Source organism: Balaenoptera acutorostrata, chromosome 4 (assembly GCF_949987535.1).
Source record: "Balaenoptera acutorostrata chromosome 4, mBalAcu1.1, whole genome shotgun sequence".
NCBI lineage: Eukaryota > Metazoa > Chordata > Mammalia > Artiodactyla > Balaenopteridae > Balaenoptera > Balaenoptera acutorostrata.
Window position 1 is genome coordinate 144,035,879 of NC_080067.1, and position 21,330 is coordinate 144,057,208.

Here is a 21,330-nt window from a genome sequence, read left to right on the forward strand (position 1 = left end):
AATCTTTCATTGTCTTGGCTGAACGTCCTTGGTACTTCCAGATCCCCACTCACCTAATTACTTTCTCAGAGGTTCTGAATTTTCACCGCCTCTCTTATGTAGATCTAGAAATTGAAAGAATTGTGAGCTTCAGAAGCCTTACACATACTAAGACTACAAATCCAGGTCTCACCTGTCAAATTCTTGGAAAGATTTTTCTGATACTCCCTCTTCCTCAAATCTAAATTGGTTCCTCTCGTTAATTTTCTCTTTTAGCAATTTGTACTTCCCCCTCATAATCGTGAGCATGGTTTGTAGTTATATATTAGTGTGATTTTGCCTGTTTCCCACGTTGGACTGTGAGTTCCCTGAGGGCAGACACAGTGGCAGTAACTCTCACCCTTATGTCTCCAGTTCTCAGCACATATTTGTTGAAGAAATGAATGATAAATTTGAAACTCATCATGTCATGACATCATCTGATTTTTAAGATATTATTTGTGTGCATGCAGTTATTTAAAATTATTTTTCGGTTGTTTCAATAGGCTTAAGTGATGGCACTTCTGAATTGTATACAGAAGTATGTATGGTTGTCCCTCTTTCGACTTTGTCCATTCCTGTCCATTCCTACCCAACCACCTTCTCAGTCCCATTGTCCTGACGACAGACACTGCTGTTGAAGGTTTGCAGGTATCTTTCTGGACATTTTCCTGTGTATTTCCATTTATATGAAAAGAAACAAGTATGCTTATGTTGTTGTTGTACAGATATATGTTTGCCCATATTTCTTTGTAGCAGTGGAATTTGAATGCTCAATTAAAATGGCAATTAAGTATTATTTTGCTATTATCATTGGTTTGATAATCAGATCTTTTCTGATCTGTTTATTTTACTTTCACATACTCTAAGTAAGGCACATAACCTCTAGACCTGAGTTTCCACATCTACTAAAGGATTGATTTGAATTAAATGAAATTGAAGACCTCTTGCTCTCAATCTGATACTAAATTCAATGTTATTGTATAATTCACATGTAGTAGCTACCACAAGAAAACATGTTATTCTTTGTAATATTGAAAAAACAGGAAGGTCAAACATCAGTTATGACTTTGGGTAGCAAGAGGAAATTTTGGGGCAAGTTGTTAAAATGTTCAATTTTTTTTTTTCTCCAAGAGTGGCTAGAGAATGTTAGCTGCTAAAAGTAGTAGTGGGATCTGCCTGTCTTGTGGACTTTGGCACTGGGGGTTTGTGCTTTATTGACCCCTCAGAGCTAGCTGATGGCGCCCTAAAAGGGACTCCACCCCAGCTCCCTGGGTTTTCACACCACAGCTGTTCATTTATTAACACAATAAATGTCCCTGTGAAAAATTGTACAGGAATCGAAGTTTACATAGGTAAATCTTTGTTAGTGATTTATATAAAGCATTTTATGTAAAATAGCTTCCCAAGCAATTTTAACCCCTATCTCCTCTCCCAAAAGAGAAACAAACAAAAGAATAAAAAAAAGCAAATTTTGTTTAGTCATGGTATGTTTTTAAGTTCTCTGTCATAGAATATCAAATCTTTAAATTTCTTTTAGTTAGCTGCTTTTGTCAAGTATCTCACTCATTTTATAGTTTAAAGAATTGTATTTCTAATACTTCTTTCATATATCACCACTTCTATTTAAAAATTTTTTTTAATTATGGAAAACTTCCAACATACATAAAAGTGGAGAATATAATGAACCCTCATGTCCCTGTCCTCCTGCTTCCACAGTCATCACTATTTTGCCCACCTGGTTTGCTAACATTTTCAATATAAATAATACCACATTTAAAAATATTCTCTTTAGAAAAGAGGCTTGGTGTTTAAGAGGAAAAAAAAAACAAACAAACTCAAAACAAGAAACAAAAACTATGCCCAAGCTTTATCTGATTATGGCTATTTATAGAGAATTGATAATTATATAAAATATTTTTTTAGTTCATATACCATTCTTTGTATCAGAAATACTCAATTTTGTGCCTTTCGCATTGAAATGAATTAGCAAAGTCATTTGTTCCATCATTAGATTGCAGGTATGACTTAACTGTGCTTATAATCTTGTCTTAAATATTTAAAAAATTTAACTCATTTGTTTCAACAAAGCAACCAAAAGCAGATATTTTTTTGGAGATGATATAGTTTGATGATACTGGTTTCCTTTCCCTCCTGTATTGAGAGTCAGCTATAGTTGAGGAAGCTGGCCGTCTGGAGGGTGAGTTGAACAGGCTGTTCCCACTTCCTGGGGCTAGGTGCTGTCAAGCATATAGTTTGTTAGCTGCAGTTGAAGGCAGAGTGGGGTTAGGGCCTTAATCATGGTATAAATACTGTGGCAGGGTTGAGGGGAAGTGGTGTCTACTGTAGAGGTTGCTGGTGGGAGACTTTCTGGAGGAGAAGGCGTCGGTGTTGACAGGTGGAAAAGGAAGGAAGGCGCATGGAGTCTGAGCAAAAAAGTGATGTTGGGGGAATGAGCTTTGTTCCTCGTGGCTAGAGTGTAGATTTGGGGAAAGCATATAGTAGGAAATAAGACTGGAAAGGTGGAGATAATAATGACAGTATAAAATATGACAGTATGAAGAAGTGAACAGGTAACATTTACCGTGCAGTGCTTTAAATGCTTTACACGTGCTGTGTCATTGATAACAGCACTATTTTATGGCGTAAACTTCACTTTGTAAATGAGGGCACTTAGTCAACTAGTTTAGAACTTTGCATGAGGCCACCTAGTAAGTTGTGGAGCCAGGAGTTAAACTAGGGCAGGCTGACTCCGGAGCCTGACGGCTTTGGGCCTTGAACACCAGGTTAAGCAACACAAAGCACTTTTTGGGGGTCCTACCATGGACAGTGACCTAGCAGTATATTAACTGAGTTTTAAAAGCAAAGGATTTTAATAGTTTATTTTCATGAGCTTTTCACCTTTACTGGAGTTTTAAAAATTGGAGGTTCTTAAAGGTTGTTTCATAGTTGTGGCTTTAGCTAGATTCCATGACGACTTTTATGTTAAGATGGAGGCTGAATTTCTTGGACCATTTTTTCCTGATTATAAAACATGTGCATATTTATAAAAGATGTGATGCACTGAAAAGTGTAAAGAAGACAGTAAAAACCATACAGTCTTTTATTAGCCAAAGACATTCATTATTAATAATTTTATGTATTTTCTTCCAGAGTTTTTTCTATGCTTTTTTTTTTTTTTTTAACTTTCTTGAGACTATGCTTTGATGAAGATTTTGAGTTCTTTCTGATAAAATACAATGCGTGACTTTTCCCCTCATGTAATATAGTTGTTTTAAGAACTTAAATGATTACATAATATTTTATCATGTGAATGTACAATAATCCTTGTCATCTTTTCTTTTGAAAGTGTTGAACATTTTTATTGTTTCTGATTTTTTATTTTTGATGATGCACTTTTGTGTATAAATTTTGTATGTTTCATCATGAAATGTATTTCTAAAAGTAGAGATTGAATATGAAGCAAAATAGACTACAAGCAGAATGTGCATCAGTGTTACATGAAGAAAACTGTATGGGAATAATACTTACTCTTGCCGAAGCTCATGTTCAAGTGTATCCTGTATAGATTTGAAGATCATAAACTGAGAAATAAAGCATAAGATTCGAGCAAGAAAAATAGACTGGGACTGGCTAATTAAATTTGAGAAGAGAGATTGAGTGTCTTGATGTTCAGCTGGAGAAGAAGCTGAGGAATAAGTCTCTGTGCATCTGAAGAGTGTTTTGTAGGCTTTGTATAGTTATTTTCTGTTTCTTTAGAGTGCATAAAAAAACATGAACTTAAGTTAGCATAGAGGAATTTAGCATACAGTTTGTGACTCAGGATTGAAAATTCTCGGTATAGTTTATCATGAGAATTATTCTTGGAGATGGGTAGATTTTCACTATACATTTAGGATTTTGTTCTGCATAAGGAGGAAGGGGTGCTTAAGATGACGATTTAAAGGTATAACTAGACCTTTATTTCTAAGATTTAGTTTAATATTAGTTCTAGATTTCTTACCTGTTGTATGTTTCTTTTTTGATATTCCAGTATGAGAGCAGCACTACTATGTTAAAGTTTGCAGTTTTGATTGAAAGGACAAACCAGAACAAGAAACAAACAAATAAAACTCCACACGGGCAGCTAGCAAAATAGCATGCCCGTGTATGTAATTGATTTGCATGACTGTGAATGAGGTCCCCAAAGTTGAACATCCAGTCTAGTGAGGCCAGCGGAATTTGAAATATAGGTTGGGAAATGTTGACATTAACAAATCAGTCATATGTGTTAGGATTGTGACAGTATGGCTGCTGATACCCAATGCCAGTCATTTATACAGAATTTCCATTGATCAAGAAAATTCTAGTTTAAGATTTTAAGGTTTAAGATTCTAGGTTTAAGATTTCATTTCATTACAAAATGCACATTCATTTTAGAAACTTTAGAAAATACTGAAGATAAGAATAACAATTTCCTGCAGTTCCTCTCTCTGGAGATAACTACTATTTGCATTTTGTGTATAACCTGTCTTTTTTTTTTTTTTTCTGCACACAGTTATTCTCTCTTTTTTAAAATGAATATATTTGCATACTGCGTTATAGCCCACTTTTTCTATGTAAGACAGTATTTTCCATGTTGTTATTCTATCATTCTAACGTGCTTATTGAACATCTACTAGGCTATAGTAGAAATATGAGATCGAGATTCACCAAGCAGTAGATACTATCACTTGAGTAAGAATATAACATAAATAATTACTAAAATATAGTGGTCGGTAAGTAAACGCAAGTTCAGAGGAGAGATTGGCGTGGCTTTAAGCTGGTTGAGGGAGAATTAAGGTGGTCTTGAAGAGTGGATAGGATTTAGGTAAAGAAAGGGCAAGTTTTAGGCAGGGGGAATGATTTGAGCATTGATGCAGAAGGAGGTTAAGTGGCATTTTATAGAATGCCATGCTGAGCTCTGAGTTCAGGGCAATAAGATTTGATCTAATGTTCCTAAGTTACAGAGGGGTTAAATCCAGGTTGAAAGTCTGTGCTTCAGGGATGTAAGCGTGGCAGCTTAAAGGTGCGATGAAAAGGGACAAGGGATGCGCTGTCTTTAAGTAAAACGGTTCCCAAATCCGGCTGTGCTCAGGAGTAACCTGGAAGTTCTTGTTTAAAAAACAGCCAGATTCTTGAGTCCTTCTCCACGCTTCCTGAATCAGGATCTTTGGGGGTGGAGTCTGCAGTCTAGTTTTGGCAACCTCCCGTATTGTTTCTGACATACTGTCTGGCCTAGGAGATGCTTAGTTTAGGAGGCATCTGTAATACGTGTGAAATAGGGACTGATATAAGGACATGGACCAGGGTGATAACAGTAGGCATGGACGAGAATGGAAAGGCATGAGGCATTTTGAAAATCGATAGAATTTAGTGAGACCGTTTAGAGTAGCTAAAGAAGTCAGCAGTTTCTAGCATGGTTGTGGTGTCGGGGGCACGTGTAGAGGTGGCAGTGTGAGCTGTGTAAGGAAGGGATGAGGACGCCTTTTAGGCATAGTGAGTTGAGGTGGGAATGTGGCACTGCACGCAGCATCCAGCAGCTGTTGGACTAGATACTGAGTGAGCGGTCAGGGTGGAGAAGAGAGTCTGGAATTATTAGTTCAGAGTAAATCTTTGAAGTGCTTCTTTTAGAGGGAAAGATATATAGAAAAATGAGTGGAGGGGCCAGACGATGGGACTGGAGAGTGACACCTGAGTTTGGGGCCAAAGGTGAAAGAGACATGGAGGATGATTGGTACCCTGAAATACAAGATCACACATTTTAAGAATTTTTTAAGAGGTAGCATTTCTCTAAGTTCCACAAAAGTCTAGCAGGGAAAATAAGTACAACTAAACTCATTTTACTACTCTTAGTAATAAGCTTATTGGAAGAAAATGTAAGCTGTTAATAATAGTGTGTGTCTTTTAAATTATTTCTGGATCTTGTTGTTTTTCCGTATTTTTGAAATTCAAGGATAATTAAAAAACAGTGGTTCATAAAATTATATATAATTATATGTATTAAAGTACAGATAATCAACTAAGTATATGTGTGCATGTACTTATGTAAATTAATTATAATGTATATTTTATAAATAAAATTGTGTATCTATAAAATATTTTAGAAACACATATATATAAATACTTTAGACCATCCTATTTAGAAAAGTCAGTACTATCAGAAAGGAAAGAGTGAGCAGAGTAGTTTTTTATTGCATTTCTTAGAAACTAGTTAAGAGAAGAGGTCGCAGACTATTATTGATTGAACATACTCTTCCTAAGTGTCTTCTGTCTGATAGATATGCTTTGTTTCTGGAATACATGCATGCACGAGATCACCCCAGATGTTCAGGTTAGGGAGGGAAATGTAACGGGGGATGACACTAAGCACTGGATCTCAACCTTGTTTGATTCTCAAAGCACCTAGAGGTCGTTGGGCCACCCCTTTTTAATTCCTCTTATGAGCAGGATCGATTTGAGTAATAGAAAGTTTGAGTACATTATGTGTAGGTGATATGAAGCAAGCGCATCAGCAGAAGAGATTGAAAAAATTTGTTTTGTTCATATTACTTTGCTTTTAATTCCTATTTACGAAGGGTTCCTGTACCCAGTTCCAACATGTGAGGGTGTGTGTGTGTGTGTGTGTGTGTGTGTGTATGTTTTTCACGGGGGAGGGGCTTTTTCACACCAAGCAGTTCTCAGATGGCAGCAGGGTGTCTGAGAATTCAGCCCAATTCTCACACTATCTACCTGGTGAAGGGCTCAGTCCTGTAAGACCCTCCACTTCTGACACCAAGCACAAGCCCAGGTTGTTACCTGGGCATCTGAATGGTTACAAACTGGAGGTTCCTGTGACCTCCTCCTTAGGTTTGATTCATTTCCTAGAATGGCTCACAGAACTCACTTTTCTGTTTTTTCATTTTTGGCCACGCCTCGAAGCTTGTGGGATCTTAGTTCCCCAACCAGGGATCGAACCTGGGCCCTGGCAGCGAAAGCTCCAAGTCCTGACCACTGGACTGCCAGGGAATTTCTCAACACAAGAATTTGTGTGGATTGGATGTGGGGTAAGCAATAGGAAAGAGGTCCTAGATGATTAGGGTTTTAGTTTGGGAGATTGAGGTGTGGTGATACCCATTAACCTACCCATTAACCAAAACTGAGAATACAGGAAGGAGAAGTGGATTTTCTTCCTGTCCTGCCTGGTCATTCCTCTTCTTTTTTGATCAAGAGAGAAGAGTGGGGAAATGACAAATTCAGTTTAATGTGGGGCCTGAGATCAGCGGCTTTGGAGTCTGTTTGGTTGGATTTGAATCTTATCTCTCTACAATTCGTCCTGTGTGACTTGGGGCGACTTCACTTCTCTGGGTCTTAGTTTCCTCACCTGTAAAACGGGTAATAGTGCTACTTAACTTATGTAATGGGAATTAAGTGAATTAAAGGAAAATGTTTATGTGTACATTAAATATAAGATACCTCATATGCAGTAATAACTGGGAAACAAAATCAAGCTCAGTTCACTGGACTCTCAAAAATGTGGGCCTGAACCTTAGAGAGGTGGGCTAGAGGCAAGTTGGTGTTTTCAGTCTGCTTAATTCCACATATAACTAAGAGGGTACTTAATGTTGCCTTTCAACCAAATCTTAGAAATGAGCCTTCTGGAACTTAGGTCTGCTTATGATAAGGGATATTTCCTAGTATCTACTTTATATAGTAGTAGTCACTCTCCAGTAGTGGAAGTTAGGTTCCTGAAAAGTGCTGTGGTCTGAATATTAATGTTTGAGGAACTTGGAGTATAAGAGAATACATGCAGATATGTTGATAGACTTGAAGGTTGAAATAAACCTGTGAAAATCATTGTTTTCACACTCACTAAAGGAGACAAAGGATGGCAAGCAAAATAAAGTATCACTGGTAGTTTATATGTTTTTTTAAAAAATAAATTATTTATTTATCTTGGTTGTGTTGGGTCTTCATTGCTGTGCGCGGGCTTTCTCTAGTTATGGCGAGCGGGGGCTACTCTTAATTGCGGCGCGCGGGCTTCTCATTGCGGTGGCTTCTCTTGTTGCGGAGCACGGGCTCTAGGTGCGTGGGCTCTAGAGCGCAGGCTCAGTAGTTGTGGCTCACGGGCTTAGTTGCTCCGTGGCATGTGGGATCTTCCCGGACCAGGGCTCGAACCCGTGTCCCCTGCATTGGCAGGTGGAGTCTTAACCACTGCGCCACCAGGGAAGTCCCTATATGTTTTGAATTAGTGGCAGGGTACCTGTACTTTTTTTTGGTCATAGCTTACTCCTAGAAACTTTTCAGTCTCTGCCCACCAGTCTTAAAAAAGATATTTGTCAATGCGTTATGCGTTGTAACAGATAATATGCCTGTGAGTTATTTCCCTCCTGTTTTCCTGTATTTATTGCCATATATGAATACTCAGTGCCTAATTTTGTCTCAGTTTAGCCCAGATATAGTCCTGGAGAGGCCAGGTAACTTGGTGCTTGAGGTAGCAAAAATTGGGGCAATATTTATTTAATCCACTTAGCTCTGTCTTCTTGAACCTTTTCTCTGGTGCTCACTCAGGGTTGTGTTAGTTCTTTATGTACAGTTTCATGAGAAATCACATCCTTCTTCCCCTTAAACCCATGTATCAGCTACTTCCACTTGCAACGTGCCATTGGAGTCATATATTCCAAGACCCAGGTTTTCAGTCCTTCATGTTCTTTTTATCTTGCCTGAGGCTTTAGTGCAAAAATAACTTATCTGCTATTGGTTTTTACACTCTTTTCAGCTTGTCTCCTTAATTTTTTTGTTTTTTGTTTTGGTAAAAGGAATATATAACAGACTGTTACATGCTATAATCAGAATTTCTCTGCTAGACTGACTTTTCAGGAGAGTTACTTTTCCATTCCCCTAAAGTGAAATACTTTATACAAATTAATTTACTGCTTATGAGCTTTATTTTATGTTTGGTATGGTTGAGGCAAAAGAGTGGTGAGTCTAAAATCAGACTAAGTCACCTAGATTCTTGCAGGTTTGCAATTTTCTCATAACCATTTCAGTGATCCCTAATGAGAGGCATCTTGGAGTGGTGGAAAGTAGTGAACTTTGGTGTGGGACCAGAGTTCTCAAGCTGTGCCCTTAGGCCAGGCGGGTTAATCTCTCTGACCCTTGATTTCCCCACTGATGAAATAACAGTGCCTACTTGTAGGGTGTGTGTCAACGTCTGTGAAGTGTCTCAGCTGATGGTGTATAGCAAATGTCTTTTTCCCTGCAGTTTTACTCATAAGTTTGATTTGATATCATCTTACGCTTTTTGACTTTTTACTTTTTTTTTTTTTTTAAGACTGTGACGGTTTCCTAGGGATCCTGGGGGAAATCATAAATGTTCTTGGTTTTTAGGATTTCTCTTGAAACCCCCAGTTAGTGAAAGGACTTTTTTCTGTGTATGCCATTTGATCATCTTATTGGGAATTAGAGTTATAGATTTTTTATTTTCCTTGTGTGTTAGGTATCAAAACATTTCCCCCATGACTCCTTTGGTTATTATAATTCTTGAAAATCTATTTCTAAAATTATTATTTGGAAAAAAGACATTTTCTTCTATCACTTCCTTGCTCTGTTAGTGTAAGTGAGCAGAAGTTTATAAGGAAAGCTAGTCACAGAGTATAATTTTAAGATAATCACATTGTAATTTGATCCATGGAATCAAATTTTAGGTATTTAAAATTCATTTTCATTTTTTTTTTTAACATCTTCATTGGAGTATAATTGCTTTACAATGGTGTGTTAGTTTCTGCTTTATAACAAAGTGAATCAGCTATACATATGCATATATCCCCGTATCTCCTCCCTCTTGTGTCTCCCTTCCACACGCTCCCTATCCCACTCCTCTAGATGGTCACAAAGCACGAAGCTGACCTCCCTGTACTATGCGGCTGCTTCCCACTAGCTATCTATTTTACATTTGGTAGTACATATAAGTCCATGCCACTCTCTCAACTTTGTTTTCATTTTTGTAGCTTGTCATTTTATTTTATTTTTTTGTAGCTTATTCTTAATTGGCATCTTCTGAACTATCGGAATTGTCCTTTTAAATCTCATTGTGCATTATATTTTATTTTTTCATGTGGGTTAAATTTTTTTAAATTGTGAATATATGACTATATGAGAGTATATATTGATATAACACGTAAAATTAAAAGGTCATAAAAAAACAACTGTATACTTGTACCCAGCTTGAGAAATAAAATAGTACCTACCAGAAATAAAATACTATCTTCTGAAGCTTGTATCAGACTGATTGTTTTCACCGGCTGCTTATAATACTTCCCTACTACTTTAGTTATTTTGGAACTAGATACAGGGCTTCCCTGTTAGCGCAGTTGTTAAGAAACCGCCAGCCAATGCAGGGGACATGGGTTCCAGCGCAGGTCCGGGAAGATCCCACATGCCACGGAGCAACTAAGCCCGGGCGCCACAAATACTGAGCCTGCAAGCCACAACTACTGAGCCCGCGTGCTACAACTACTGAAGCCCGCATGCCTAGAGCCCGGGCTCCGCAACAAGAGAAGCCACTGCAACGAGAAGCCCGCGCACCACAACGAAGAGTAGCCCCCGCTCGCCGCAACTAGAGAAAGCCCGCGCACAGCAACAAAGACCCATCACAGCCAAAAATAAATAAATGAAATTATTAAAAAAACAAAACAAAACTAGGTACAGTTTTTAGTTTTGCCTCAGTACAAAACATTGTGTCATTAGAGAATACATCAGTACCTGCCATTTAGTTTATTAACTCTTTAGTTAATCTGGATTTGCCATATCATGCTAATGCATTCATTTCAGTCATAGTTTTGCCACTCTAGTTTTTTTCAGATTTGTAGTAATTTTATAAATCTCAGCATGACAGTGCTTTTGATTAGGTGTCTCGATATCCTCCCACCCTCTCTCCCCTCCTCTCATCTCCCCCACCCCTCTTGAGAAAGAGAGACAGACACAAAGAGACCGAGTCTGATACCTTCCTGAGCATACCATGCACGTAAACTCAGCTTGTTGAAATTCTGTTATCCCTGCAGATGTGCTGTAGGTTAATTTTATGCAGTGATTTTCAGACAACTAAAAATTGGTTTGTAAGTTTAGCTTCAAAAACCACTTAAGCTTGGTTCCTAGATTGTTCATAGACCTTTGTATTGCCTTGGGCAAAGTGTGAGCTAAAACATACTGTAAAAGATTTTGAGGACTATGGGAGGTTCCTGTGGTAAGGATAGTAGATGCTTTTCGTTGGCATCTAATTTTGCTCCATAATTTGTGAACGGCTCCATTTGTGGGGGAAAAGATAAAAAATTCAGTGTAGGATTTTCTCAGAAAAAATTAAAATGTGACTGTCTGGATTTGTAAGCTCCTTTAGAAAGAAAATTGTATCTATAATTGGCCAAGTAGGGCTTCCCTGGTGGCGCAGTGGTTGAGAATCTGCCTGCTAATGCAGGGGACGCGGGTTCGAGCCCTGGTCTGGGAAGATCCCACATGCCGCGGACCAGCTGGGCCCGTGAGCCACAACTACTGAGCCTGCGCGTCTGGAGCCTGTGCCCCGCAACGGGAGGGGCTGCGATAGTGAAAGGCCCGCGCACCGCGATGAAGAGCGGTCCCTGCACCGCGATGAAGAGTGGCCCCCACTTGCCGTAACTAGAGAAAGCCCTCGCACGAACCGAAGACCCAACACAGCCAAAAATAAAGAAATAAATAAGTAAAGTAGCTATAAAAAAAAAAAAAAAACTGTATATATAATTGGCCAAGTACATTTGTTGTTCGCTGTTACCTACTTATTGTCATTAAAACTCACATCTATTTTTTGAAAAGTGACCAGCCTGAAGGATATATTGGAATAATCACTAGAATCTTTATTTAAAGTAATCCAAGATCAAGACTTGAGTTTATCATTTCTCAGTATATGATGGTTTAGTTGCTGCATATGTCAGCAGCAGATTTTGTAACTTACAGAAATTCTTTACCCTTTGCTAAAGGCTGCTTTTCAAATGAGTGTGATTAAATGGTTGATTTTTTTTCTAAAAGATGTCAGTTTTAGGGTGAGACCATTTTGATAATCCAGAGTCAGGTGCATTATCCATTGTGCCACTGGCCCACTCATCTTTTCCTATTGAAACCACTGAAGTTGGCAGGGTATAGGTAGCATTGTGACATTTTACAGGTGAAGAATATAATGTCAGGAGCCTGAAGGATTTGAAAATGTGCAGTTCATGGCAAGAGATTTAAAAATTCACATTTTCCTTTACCATAGTTTATGCTAGAATTGTAAAGACTTACCGTTTATGAGGGGAAAATTATTAGAAAACTATGTCTTTGAAGTAAAAATCTTGAATCTTGATGATTCAAATATTATTTTTGCAAATAAAACTATTTTGATGCACTACTTTAAATGTTCATCCATTTATCTGTCCATATCCCCTTTCCCCCAAGTTGGGTACTAATTGGTCACATGCCTAGGGTTTTCCTTGATACCACAGCAGCATCTAAGCTGGAAAAGTGGTTCTTCAGGAATGGAATCTGGAATCCAGGGAATGATTTCAGACACAGGTAGTTCCTAATTTACAAGTAATTCATACATGTAAACCCCTTCCCTGAGCTGCTCTTTCAGTTGCTCCTATTTGGAGTACAGAATTTGAGCTTTTAAAGAACTTCTGGGGTTCAAAAGTAAGTAGAAGCAGAAATAAGTGAAAAGCAGAAATATTTGGTGGCAATAAATATAGAGTCAAATCCATATTATGACCCACTTGGATAAAAATGTTTTTCCTCAAACTACCTCAGTAGTTTTTAACATTATTTTGCAACACTGTTAGAATTCTACCATTTAGGGGTTTATTTGGGCTAACTAGCTAGCATCCTTGTTGAAAACTGCAAATATTAAAGTGAATTATTTCAGTCCTGTTGATTTCTTCCTATCACATACCTGAAATGAACTACACTGAGGCAATAGGAGCTTTGGGTGGTAATTTAGGAACATACTTAGGGGAGAGCATTGTTATTAGCAGGATGATTGGAATGTCATAATGTAAAATTTAGGGAATTACAGGCATCAGGAGTTGAGAGAGTGCTAACAAAGGAAAACAACCTACTTCAGAATTTGTCCGGTTAAAGAGAGGATCTAGAATTGGTTATGTTTCTTCTGCAGGGTCCCTAGTGCCCATGGCTGGTGTAATATCTTTTGGGTTCAATAGATGTCTTTTGGCTAGTCTGGGAACTTGGCCAACATAAGCAACATTGTTTCATTAGGAATAATACTTAGTTCCACAGCATCAATTTGAAAAATAGATTTTTAGACCAAACTCATTTATAAGTTAGGTTTCAGCCTGTGCTTGTCTTTGTCTTGTCTGTCGTCAGTGCTCTCAGTTGACAGTAGCTACAAGGTTGCTTTTGCTTTCCCATCAGTCATGGAATTTGCTGGCCAATCATAAAATAGCAGTGGAAGTAATAAGTAGGAAGTAAAGTGAAAGAATTACAATAAGTACAAGAAGCCACTCGGAGAGCAAAAGAGGGCTTGTGGGCTTAGGGGAACAGTTGGTAAGCAGTGTCTCCGAACTTAATTTACCAGTAACATTGGTAGATTGACATGTGATCGTTCCTATAAAGTAACTTTCATTATCTCTGATAGTAAGCCACGGTGAAAAGTGAATTCACATTTACTGATTTGTGAATTGATGTAGATTACAAAATGTAGATTTTTTTTATTCGGATAAAATTACATAGAATAGTGTAATATTGACAGTTTATTTCATCCCTAGAAACGTGTGAAATTTTTGTTGGTAGTAGTCAGATTTTAAAACTGTTTTTCTCCCTGACAATTAAGTATTTTATATATAATTGATTTTCATTAATGAAAATTATTTTCAAGTAAGCTTAAATAAATGTGAGGAAATGAATTTGCAGTAATTTTATTTCTGTGTTTTGGGGATTGTATTTACATTAGATGTTCCTCAATTAGGGGTAATTGTCTTGCATCCTTATCTCTTATCATAATCTGTTTTTCTTCACACAGTGTTATAGTTTTGCTGCTGGACTCTTCCCTCCCTTCCCCCACCCCATCAGGATGATATGAGACTTGAAAGAAGACGATGCATACAGGTGACTCAAGTTTTGAAATACAGTAAAACTGTGGCTGTCTGAGAGAATGTGGGAACTGGTGGTATATTTTGAATGCGGGCGCTTTCTGATAAACAGCATTAGTGGGGAGGATTATTTTGATCAATAAATGCAAAGATAGTTGGAATATTTATTAAACTTGACTTTGGGAATCAGTTTGATAATCAGTGACAGATAGTGGTATTAATACAAATACAGCATAGTGATTGCTAGTACTTGATCTTTTCAAAAGGGGTGTTGGCTAATACTTTGGCGAGAATTGAAGTATTTCTGTTAAAAATAAATAAAATATTCACCTTTATGGTTGAATGCATGTTCCCCCAGATCCCTGTTAGAAGAGAGCAAATCTTTTAAAGGCATAGGGAGTAGATGTTAGTAGTGTGTCTTAAGTCTCTGACAATTCAGTTAAGGATATTATACCCATATGTATGATTCCTTAAAAAATATGGTCTGGGGTTTTGTTTTTTCTTTCCTGCCTCTCCATCCCTTCCTTCATTCCTCTCTTTCTCCTTTCTTTCTTCCTTTTCTCCTTCCCTTTTCTCCTTTTGTCATTTGTATTTATACAGGAGAAGCAGTATAGAAGGCATTTTTGAAAGAATATTTTTGATTGCTTTATAATTAATTGAGGTGATCTTAACTTATACACGGAAAAATGGAGGCTGTTCCATCTGTGGCTGTGTTTGAGCTCTTGAAAATGTAGTGTAGCTAATGGATGAAGTGTTACTAACTTTTAAACTTGAATGTTCTTAAATCAGGCCGATGAGGAGGTATTTTGTTGAACCAAGTGGCTTATATTTGCAGACCTGGTCAGAGATAGTTTTATTTGATTTATAAACTGAAAGTGTGATCTTTAACTGGAAAAGAAGTAACCACATAAATCTTGGATAGATGCTTAATTACATTATTGGTGAAGGTGTTAAGGTTTTTGTGATTGCTTTTTATTTAGGTGATCTTTGTTTTCTAAAAAGAAAAAATTACCATTTTTTGACTTCAGCTTGGGATTTAAAAAAATAATGTCTCAGGTGTGTCATTTTGTATGAAGAAATGTGCTTGAATATATATTAAATTTAATGATAGATCAAATCATGTTTTACATTCATGAGGGACTCAAAGAATCTGATGATAATTCTTTTTTGCGTAAAAGGTGTTTGAGTAATTATCTCTGTAATCTGTCTCTCCGGGGTGCACATGTATATTTGCCTGTACATATTAGAGGTACACCATGTACACATTCTGGCTGAGTGGCTGACAAAAGCAAGATGACGCTGAGGCTGAATGTCAGTGTCATAGAGGAGTAAATAGGAATATTTACAGAAAAAATTATAGAATTCTATGAAAATTTTGTTGTCAGATTTTATAAGTTTGACCTTTTGGTGCAGGAACAGTTGCTCAGCACCGTCAGCTCCCGGATTGCTCCGTGGGCACATGCTGCACATGGGCTCTACCAGGTAGATGCCCACTCTCACTGGAGGTCAGTAGAGGGACAGAGTATTTTGGGGGCATCTCATAGATTTAACCATGAATATTAATGATTTTGGAGATGTTCCCTTAAGAAATTTTGAGGTGGCAAAGTTGCTACTTTATTTCTAGTTTACCTTCACAAGATATGAAGAGTTTCTAAATAACTCTTTTTCTTGAAAGGCTTATGGATGAAATGAAATATCTAAAGAGTAAATCCAGTTTATAAAGGTTATCTAGTTAATTTTATGAATGCTAGAACACACAAAAAAATTACAAATACTAGATTTATGATATAACCTAGTCTCTTACTCAGCCTCGTAGTCTTTAAAAATTACCAACATTTACTGGCTTATAAAGGAAAAAACTCAAGAAGAAAGATCTGACTCTCTCTAATATACATATTAGCTGTTGGAGTATTTCCCTTTCAACAGTTTGAAAGTTAATAATTGTTTTTGAATGTAAAATTAACAGCTTTCACAATCATCATTAATTAATGAAGTTTGCTCTGGTTTTACTATGCACACATTTATTCTTCAACGGATAGAATTTTAACACATAAAAGCTTGTAAGGAGCTTTTTCATTGAAAGTTATTTCTAGAATGCTTTTGCCTACTTGAAAGTGAATATTGTTTCCCCAGGCATTCATGGTCCTGACTTTATGTTGGTTAGCTGTGATGATACCTTACTCTCTCATACCATTTCATTTTAGGTGCAGGTTCAGGGATGCTAGAAAGGACATTGAAGTATGCTTTGACTGACTGTCTTTCAAAAGCCACAGCTTAATAATCGATTTTTACTGAACAGCAAGCCAAAGTTAAACTTCAATATATCTCTGGTACGTGTGTATATAGGTGTTCCTGTACTTACTTAATCTGAGGGTATTTTTGCATATTTTAAAATATAGTTAGAATGTAAATTAGGTAAAATTAGATTATTTTTTGATTGTTGGAAAAAAATCATTTATGACCAAACATTTTATTTGGCTGACATTTGCTTTGTACCAGGTACTGTAATAGTGTTCTGCTCATAAGGATCCCTGTACTTAGAATCAAGGAGCACATAGGAGCACATTTCAATTGGAAGAGGGGGCAGGTACATAACAAATTTTGCAGTGGATGTTTATGATAAATTTTGAACACTTATCTGTTGAATTCAAGCCATCTAGAGTAAAAACAGAAAGCACTCTCTGGTTAATAACATTTGCAGTAATGGCTTCACCTGATACCTTCATGCCGATGTTGTCAAAATCTACCTTTGTGTCCCACTCTTCTCTTCTGAGCTCCAGACTCATGTAACTGCCTCCTAGATGTCTCTCCTGCACACACTCCCTCCTCTCCTGTTTACCCCTGTTAGCGATGAGTGACACCATTCTACCCAAGCACACTGTCATCTTGGGAACCTAGGAGCTACATTTTACCGCTTTAAATTAAGCGATAACCAAATTCTGTTTATTTAGAATGTAGAAATCACTTAGGAGATTAAATTTGGAAAATGCACTGCCTCAGAGATCACTGTGGACATTAACATAAAGGCGTTTGCATTTTTCCAGTTTATTTGATAAAAGGACCTCACCTTCCTTTTATTTCTTGTTTATACCTGTTAACATCCAAGGGAACATTAATGGGAAAAGCTGTTGGATACAGCAGTTGATACTGTTCTTTTTTTGTTGGGCTTCTTTAACAACTGAAATTGTTTTTTAACAATAGTGATAGGCTAGTCATTTTAAAACTTGAAATAGTTCTAGAACATACAGAACTGTAACTCTTTGAGGATGAATAACATTGGAAATTTATTTATTTTGAAAATCAATTCTTTTTTTTAATATAAATTAATTTTATTTATTTATTTTTGGCTGCGTTGGGTTTTTGTTGCTGCGCGCGGGGTTTCTCTAGTTGCGGCCAGCGGGGGCTACTCTTTGTTGCAGCGTGTGGGCTTCTCATTGCGGTGGCTTCTCTTGTTGCAGAGCACGGACTCTAGGTGCGTGGGCTTCAGCAGTTGTGGCACGTGGGCTCAGTAGCTGTGGCTCGTGAGCTGTAGAGTGCAGTCTCAGTAGTTGTGGGCTTAGTTGCTCCGCAGCATGTGGTATCTTCCCGGACCAGGGCTCGAACCCATGTGCCCTGCATTGGCAGGCGGATTCTTAACAACTGCGCCACCAGGGAAGTCCCGGAAATTTATTTTAAATTCTGCCATTGGTTCATATTGTCTGCCATACTTCTATGAATTTAAGTGCTTAAAACCATTTGATGTGGCAGAGTTTTAATTTTAGATTAAAATGTGAGTTTTGTAGGGCAAAGTTTGTATACCTCAGTGGTCACAGGAGTATGGCATACTATTACAGAACAATTAGAAATCAGATCTGTACATTTAAATAAAACCAACTTCTGTAATTCCATTCATATACAGGGTGCACTGGGGGAAATAAAAGGGTATGTACATTTTGATATTTGGGAGTGTATTGCCCATTTTCCTCCTTTTGGACTTGTCTTCATGTGGTCCTGCGTATCTGGTCTTTTTCTGTTAAGTGTTTTCCCTCCTTTAGCTGTCATTCATTTCTTAACCCTGAGCGGTCTGATTTTGTGCTTAATAATTCAATGAATTGATGGGTTTTGGTGAATGGTAAATCTAGTGGATTTATTTTTGCTCTCAGATTTTAATTTTTTCTCCCAAGAAAAAATTGGTAAATACTTGTATTTACCAAGTAATACAGCATCAGTGAAAAAATTTGGAAATTTATAAGAATATAGGTAAGTGGAAGGAAACATACCCAGAGTTCTACTGCACATTGCACTATGGCACTTTCCCTTCTAGTATTTTGTTTGCAATGCCATTTTTGATTAATTAAGATCATCTGAATATCTGTTCAGGTTGGTGTGCTTGGGTAGAATCTATTTTTATATTGTTTATATTTTCTCTTTTATTGCCTAGCATTATATTGTGAACATTTCCTTATGTCATCAAAAACTTACTAACTATAGTGATCTGCTGTTCCTTTGAACTTGGAGCAAATTCAGAGTATTCAGAACTATAACTTTTTGCAGGTGAATTATTTTAGAAATTTATTTTAAAGTATGCAGAGTTGAAACCATTTCTTTGTATGCTCATTTCCTAGTTAAGTTAGGTTTCTCTCTTATTAGACATTTTCTTTTTTTTTTTTTTTTAAACTTTTCCTTTTCACTTTATTTTAAAGTACTGACATCTGTGCATGAGTGTTTGGTTGTATGTTAAATTATTTCCTTGTAATTTATTCCTAGGAGCGTAAGTATTAGGTCATAGGGCTTGGAAAATTTTAAGGCCCTTCATACAGCCTTTCAGAAGGGTGTTTGGTAATATGTACCAGTTTATACTCACTAGTATTAGATGAATGTTGGTCTTTTAATATACATTTGTGAGCATTGAGTATTATAATTAAAAACAAGTTTCTAATTCAGCTGGCAAAAAGAAGAATCTTCTGTTTTAGAAAATATAAAAGTGATAGTGTGTACTCAGTGGAGGAAAAAGTTCAATTGCTTCAGAAATGTATAAAGTGACAAAACTAATATAGTTGAGTAAATATTCTCCTCCCAGGATTCTTTCTAGCAAATGGTTGTATTTAATGCTTTTATGGCATTTGCACATGTTTGCTTACCAGTTTTTGGTCCCAGCTAGTCTGATTCTCAAAGTTAGAGGACCGTGGCTTATCCTGTTTGTGTTTCCTGTGTGTGTCTCGCAGGGTTCCTGTGACATAGAAAGTGCTCAACGAACACTTAGAAAAAAAACCACGTTTTGTCATGCTACTAATGCCTAAAAATATCTTACTCTGAATGTCTACTTTAATAAATTTCTTCAAATGGTTTTAAGAGTTCTGATTATTTTCCATTTCCTTATCCTTTTATGTTTCATATTTTTATTAAGTTTCTGATTTCTGATTGAAAGCAATTAATAATGATTACATCATATATGTATCTCATAAGAGAACATAACGATATTTATAGAGAAGATGATGGGAAACCTGAGGTTAGCCATGTTGTAAAGTTGAATTTCTTAGACCCTAGTGCCTTTATTCAAGACCTAGGCAAAAGCAAATAGATTCATATTCATTATTTTAGATTTTAGGGACTTACTAAATGTACCTCCAAAACAATGTTTGAGTTCTGGGAAGATGACAGCAGGGCATAGTTGTTTGAATCTTCACAGTTTTCCCTAAAAACAGAGTAACCAGCACAACAAAACCAAAAATTCACGGACACTTTCTGTAAGACTAGGTGAACAGTATCACTACAAACCCTAATAGAAGTAGGTGGGGACAAGTCTCCAATAACTACAAGACCTGCATGGTGTCAGCATTTGTACAGAAAGATGCAGAAGGGAGCAGCAGGAATCTGATGGACCTGAGAACAGGAGAACCCCAGGCTAGCTAACAAAAAGTCCCTGGAAAGTGTGGCAAGCAAGTTGGAGAACAGAAGCTAAAATTAAGAGATGTGTTTGAGTTCTCAGGATACCAGGGGCCCACAGTGAATTCTGTGGGTTAGATCCATCTGGTACCTGTGAATTTTCAAAACTTACCAGTTGAAGTTCCCTTCCTGGTCAAAGTCCTGCACTAAGGAGACGCTGCTGGTAATAGAATCCAAATTAAGGAGGATGAAGACAGTGGGGAAAAGGGAAAAAAGGACATATAAAGTAGGGGGAAGGTGAAAGTACGGGAGACCTCATTCATGAAACTATATTTCAGTGTCCTTCATTTCCTCTTCATGAAAACAGAAGAGGACTCTTATTGAAACCGGAAAAGCTACTCCAGTTTCCTAAAAGTTTTTTATTTTACATGAAATAGAGCAACTGACTAGGATCACAGTCAAATTCCCCACAGAGCTTTTGTAAGAAGAAAGGAATAAGGAGAGAATAATATTTCTGCAGACAGTGAAAGCATACTACTAGAAAGAAATGTTAATGAAACAAATGAAAAATATAATCTAATGTTTCTAAATGAACTCAGAAATTTAGGAAATGGTACAAATATGGAAGAGCAACATAAATCTGAATAAGGAAATCTTAGAAATGTGGTGATAACTAAGGAAAGAGAAATAAAAGAAAAAATCATTTAAAAAGTGAAGTCTAAACTAGAAGGTACACAAGAGTGAAAAAACAGTAGAAAATTTCTTCGGAGAAACAGAAGATAAATAGGAGAAAAAAAATGTTGACAAAAAAGAATTAAAGAAAAATAAAGAAGCATTCTAGAGAAAGTGACATTTACTAGAGAGGCAAAGAAGTTTCAACACACAAATAATAAGAGTCTCTGACGAGGAACCAAAGCAATGAAACTTAATAAATTCTAATAATAATAACTCAAGTAAATTTCCTGAAATTAAAAAAAAAAACCGTTGCCACTACATTTGAAAAGGGTATGTTGTATACTTGGATAAATCGATACAGAAACGACCAACATGTAGACATATTCTTTAAACATTATTGGACTTTAAAGAAAATTCTTCGGGGTATCTAGGTAAAGACTCAAGTTTTTAAAGGAAGAATATTAGATTATCTGATTTTGATAGCAATGCTTTATTCTGGAAGCAATGGAGTAACATCTCATATTCACAAGGAAAGGAGATAAGAGCCACGAGTTTTATATCTAGCTAAATTGACTGAAGTATAAAGACAGCAGAGAAAATATTATGAACATGAGTATGAATTTGGAGGCTGTTCTTTCTTTGAGCACTTCTTAAGGAATCTACCAGA

The 21,330-nt window shown here is 36.8% G+C and overlaps 1 protein-coding gene across 4 annotated transcripts in view; it reads left to right on the plus strand.

Moving 5' to 3' along the window:
* Positions 1-21,330, plus strand: part of DYRK1A (dual specificity tyrosine phosphorylation regulated kinase 1A) — a 144,701-nt gene that overhangs the window by 36,033 nt on the left and 87,338 nt on the right. For 2 of the 4 annotated variants that reach the window (XM_057545387.1, XM_057545386.1), the window contains one exon: positions 14,054-14,139. The exons of 1 other annotated variant lie outside the window; for it this stretch is intronic. In XM_057545387.1, coding sequence (XP_057401370.1) covers positions 14,130-14,139 — 10 coding nt within the window. In that variant the 5' untranslated portion in view covers positions 14,054-14,129. Of the gene's footprint in view, positions 1-14,053; positions 14,140-16,327; positions 16,454-21,330 lie in introns of those variants that run through there. One more of the 4 variants, XM_057545389.1, reaches the window with a different exon arrangement.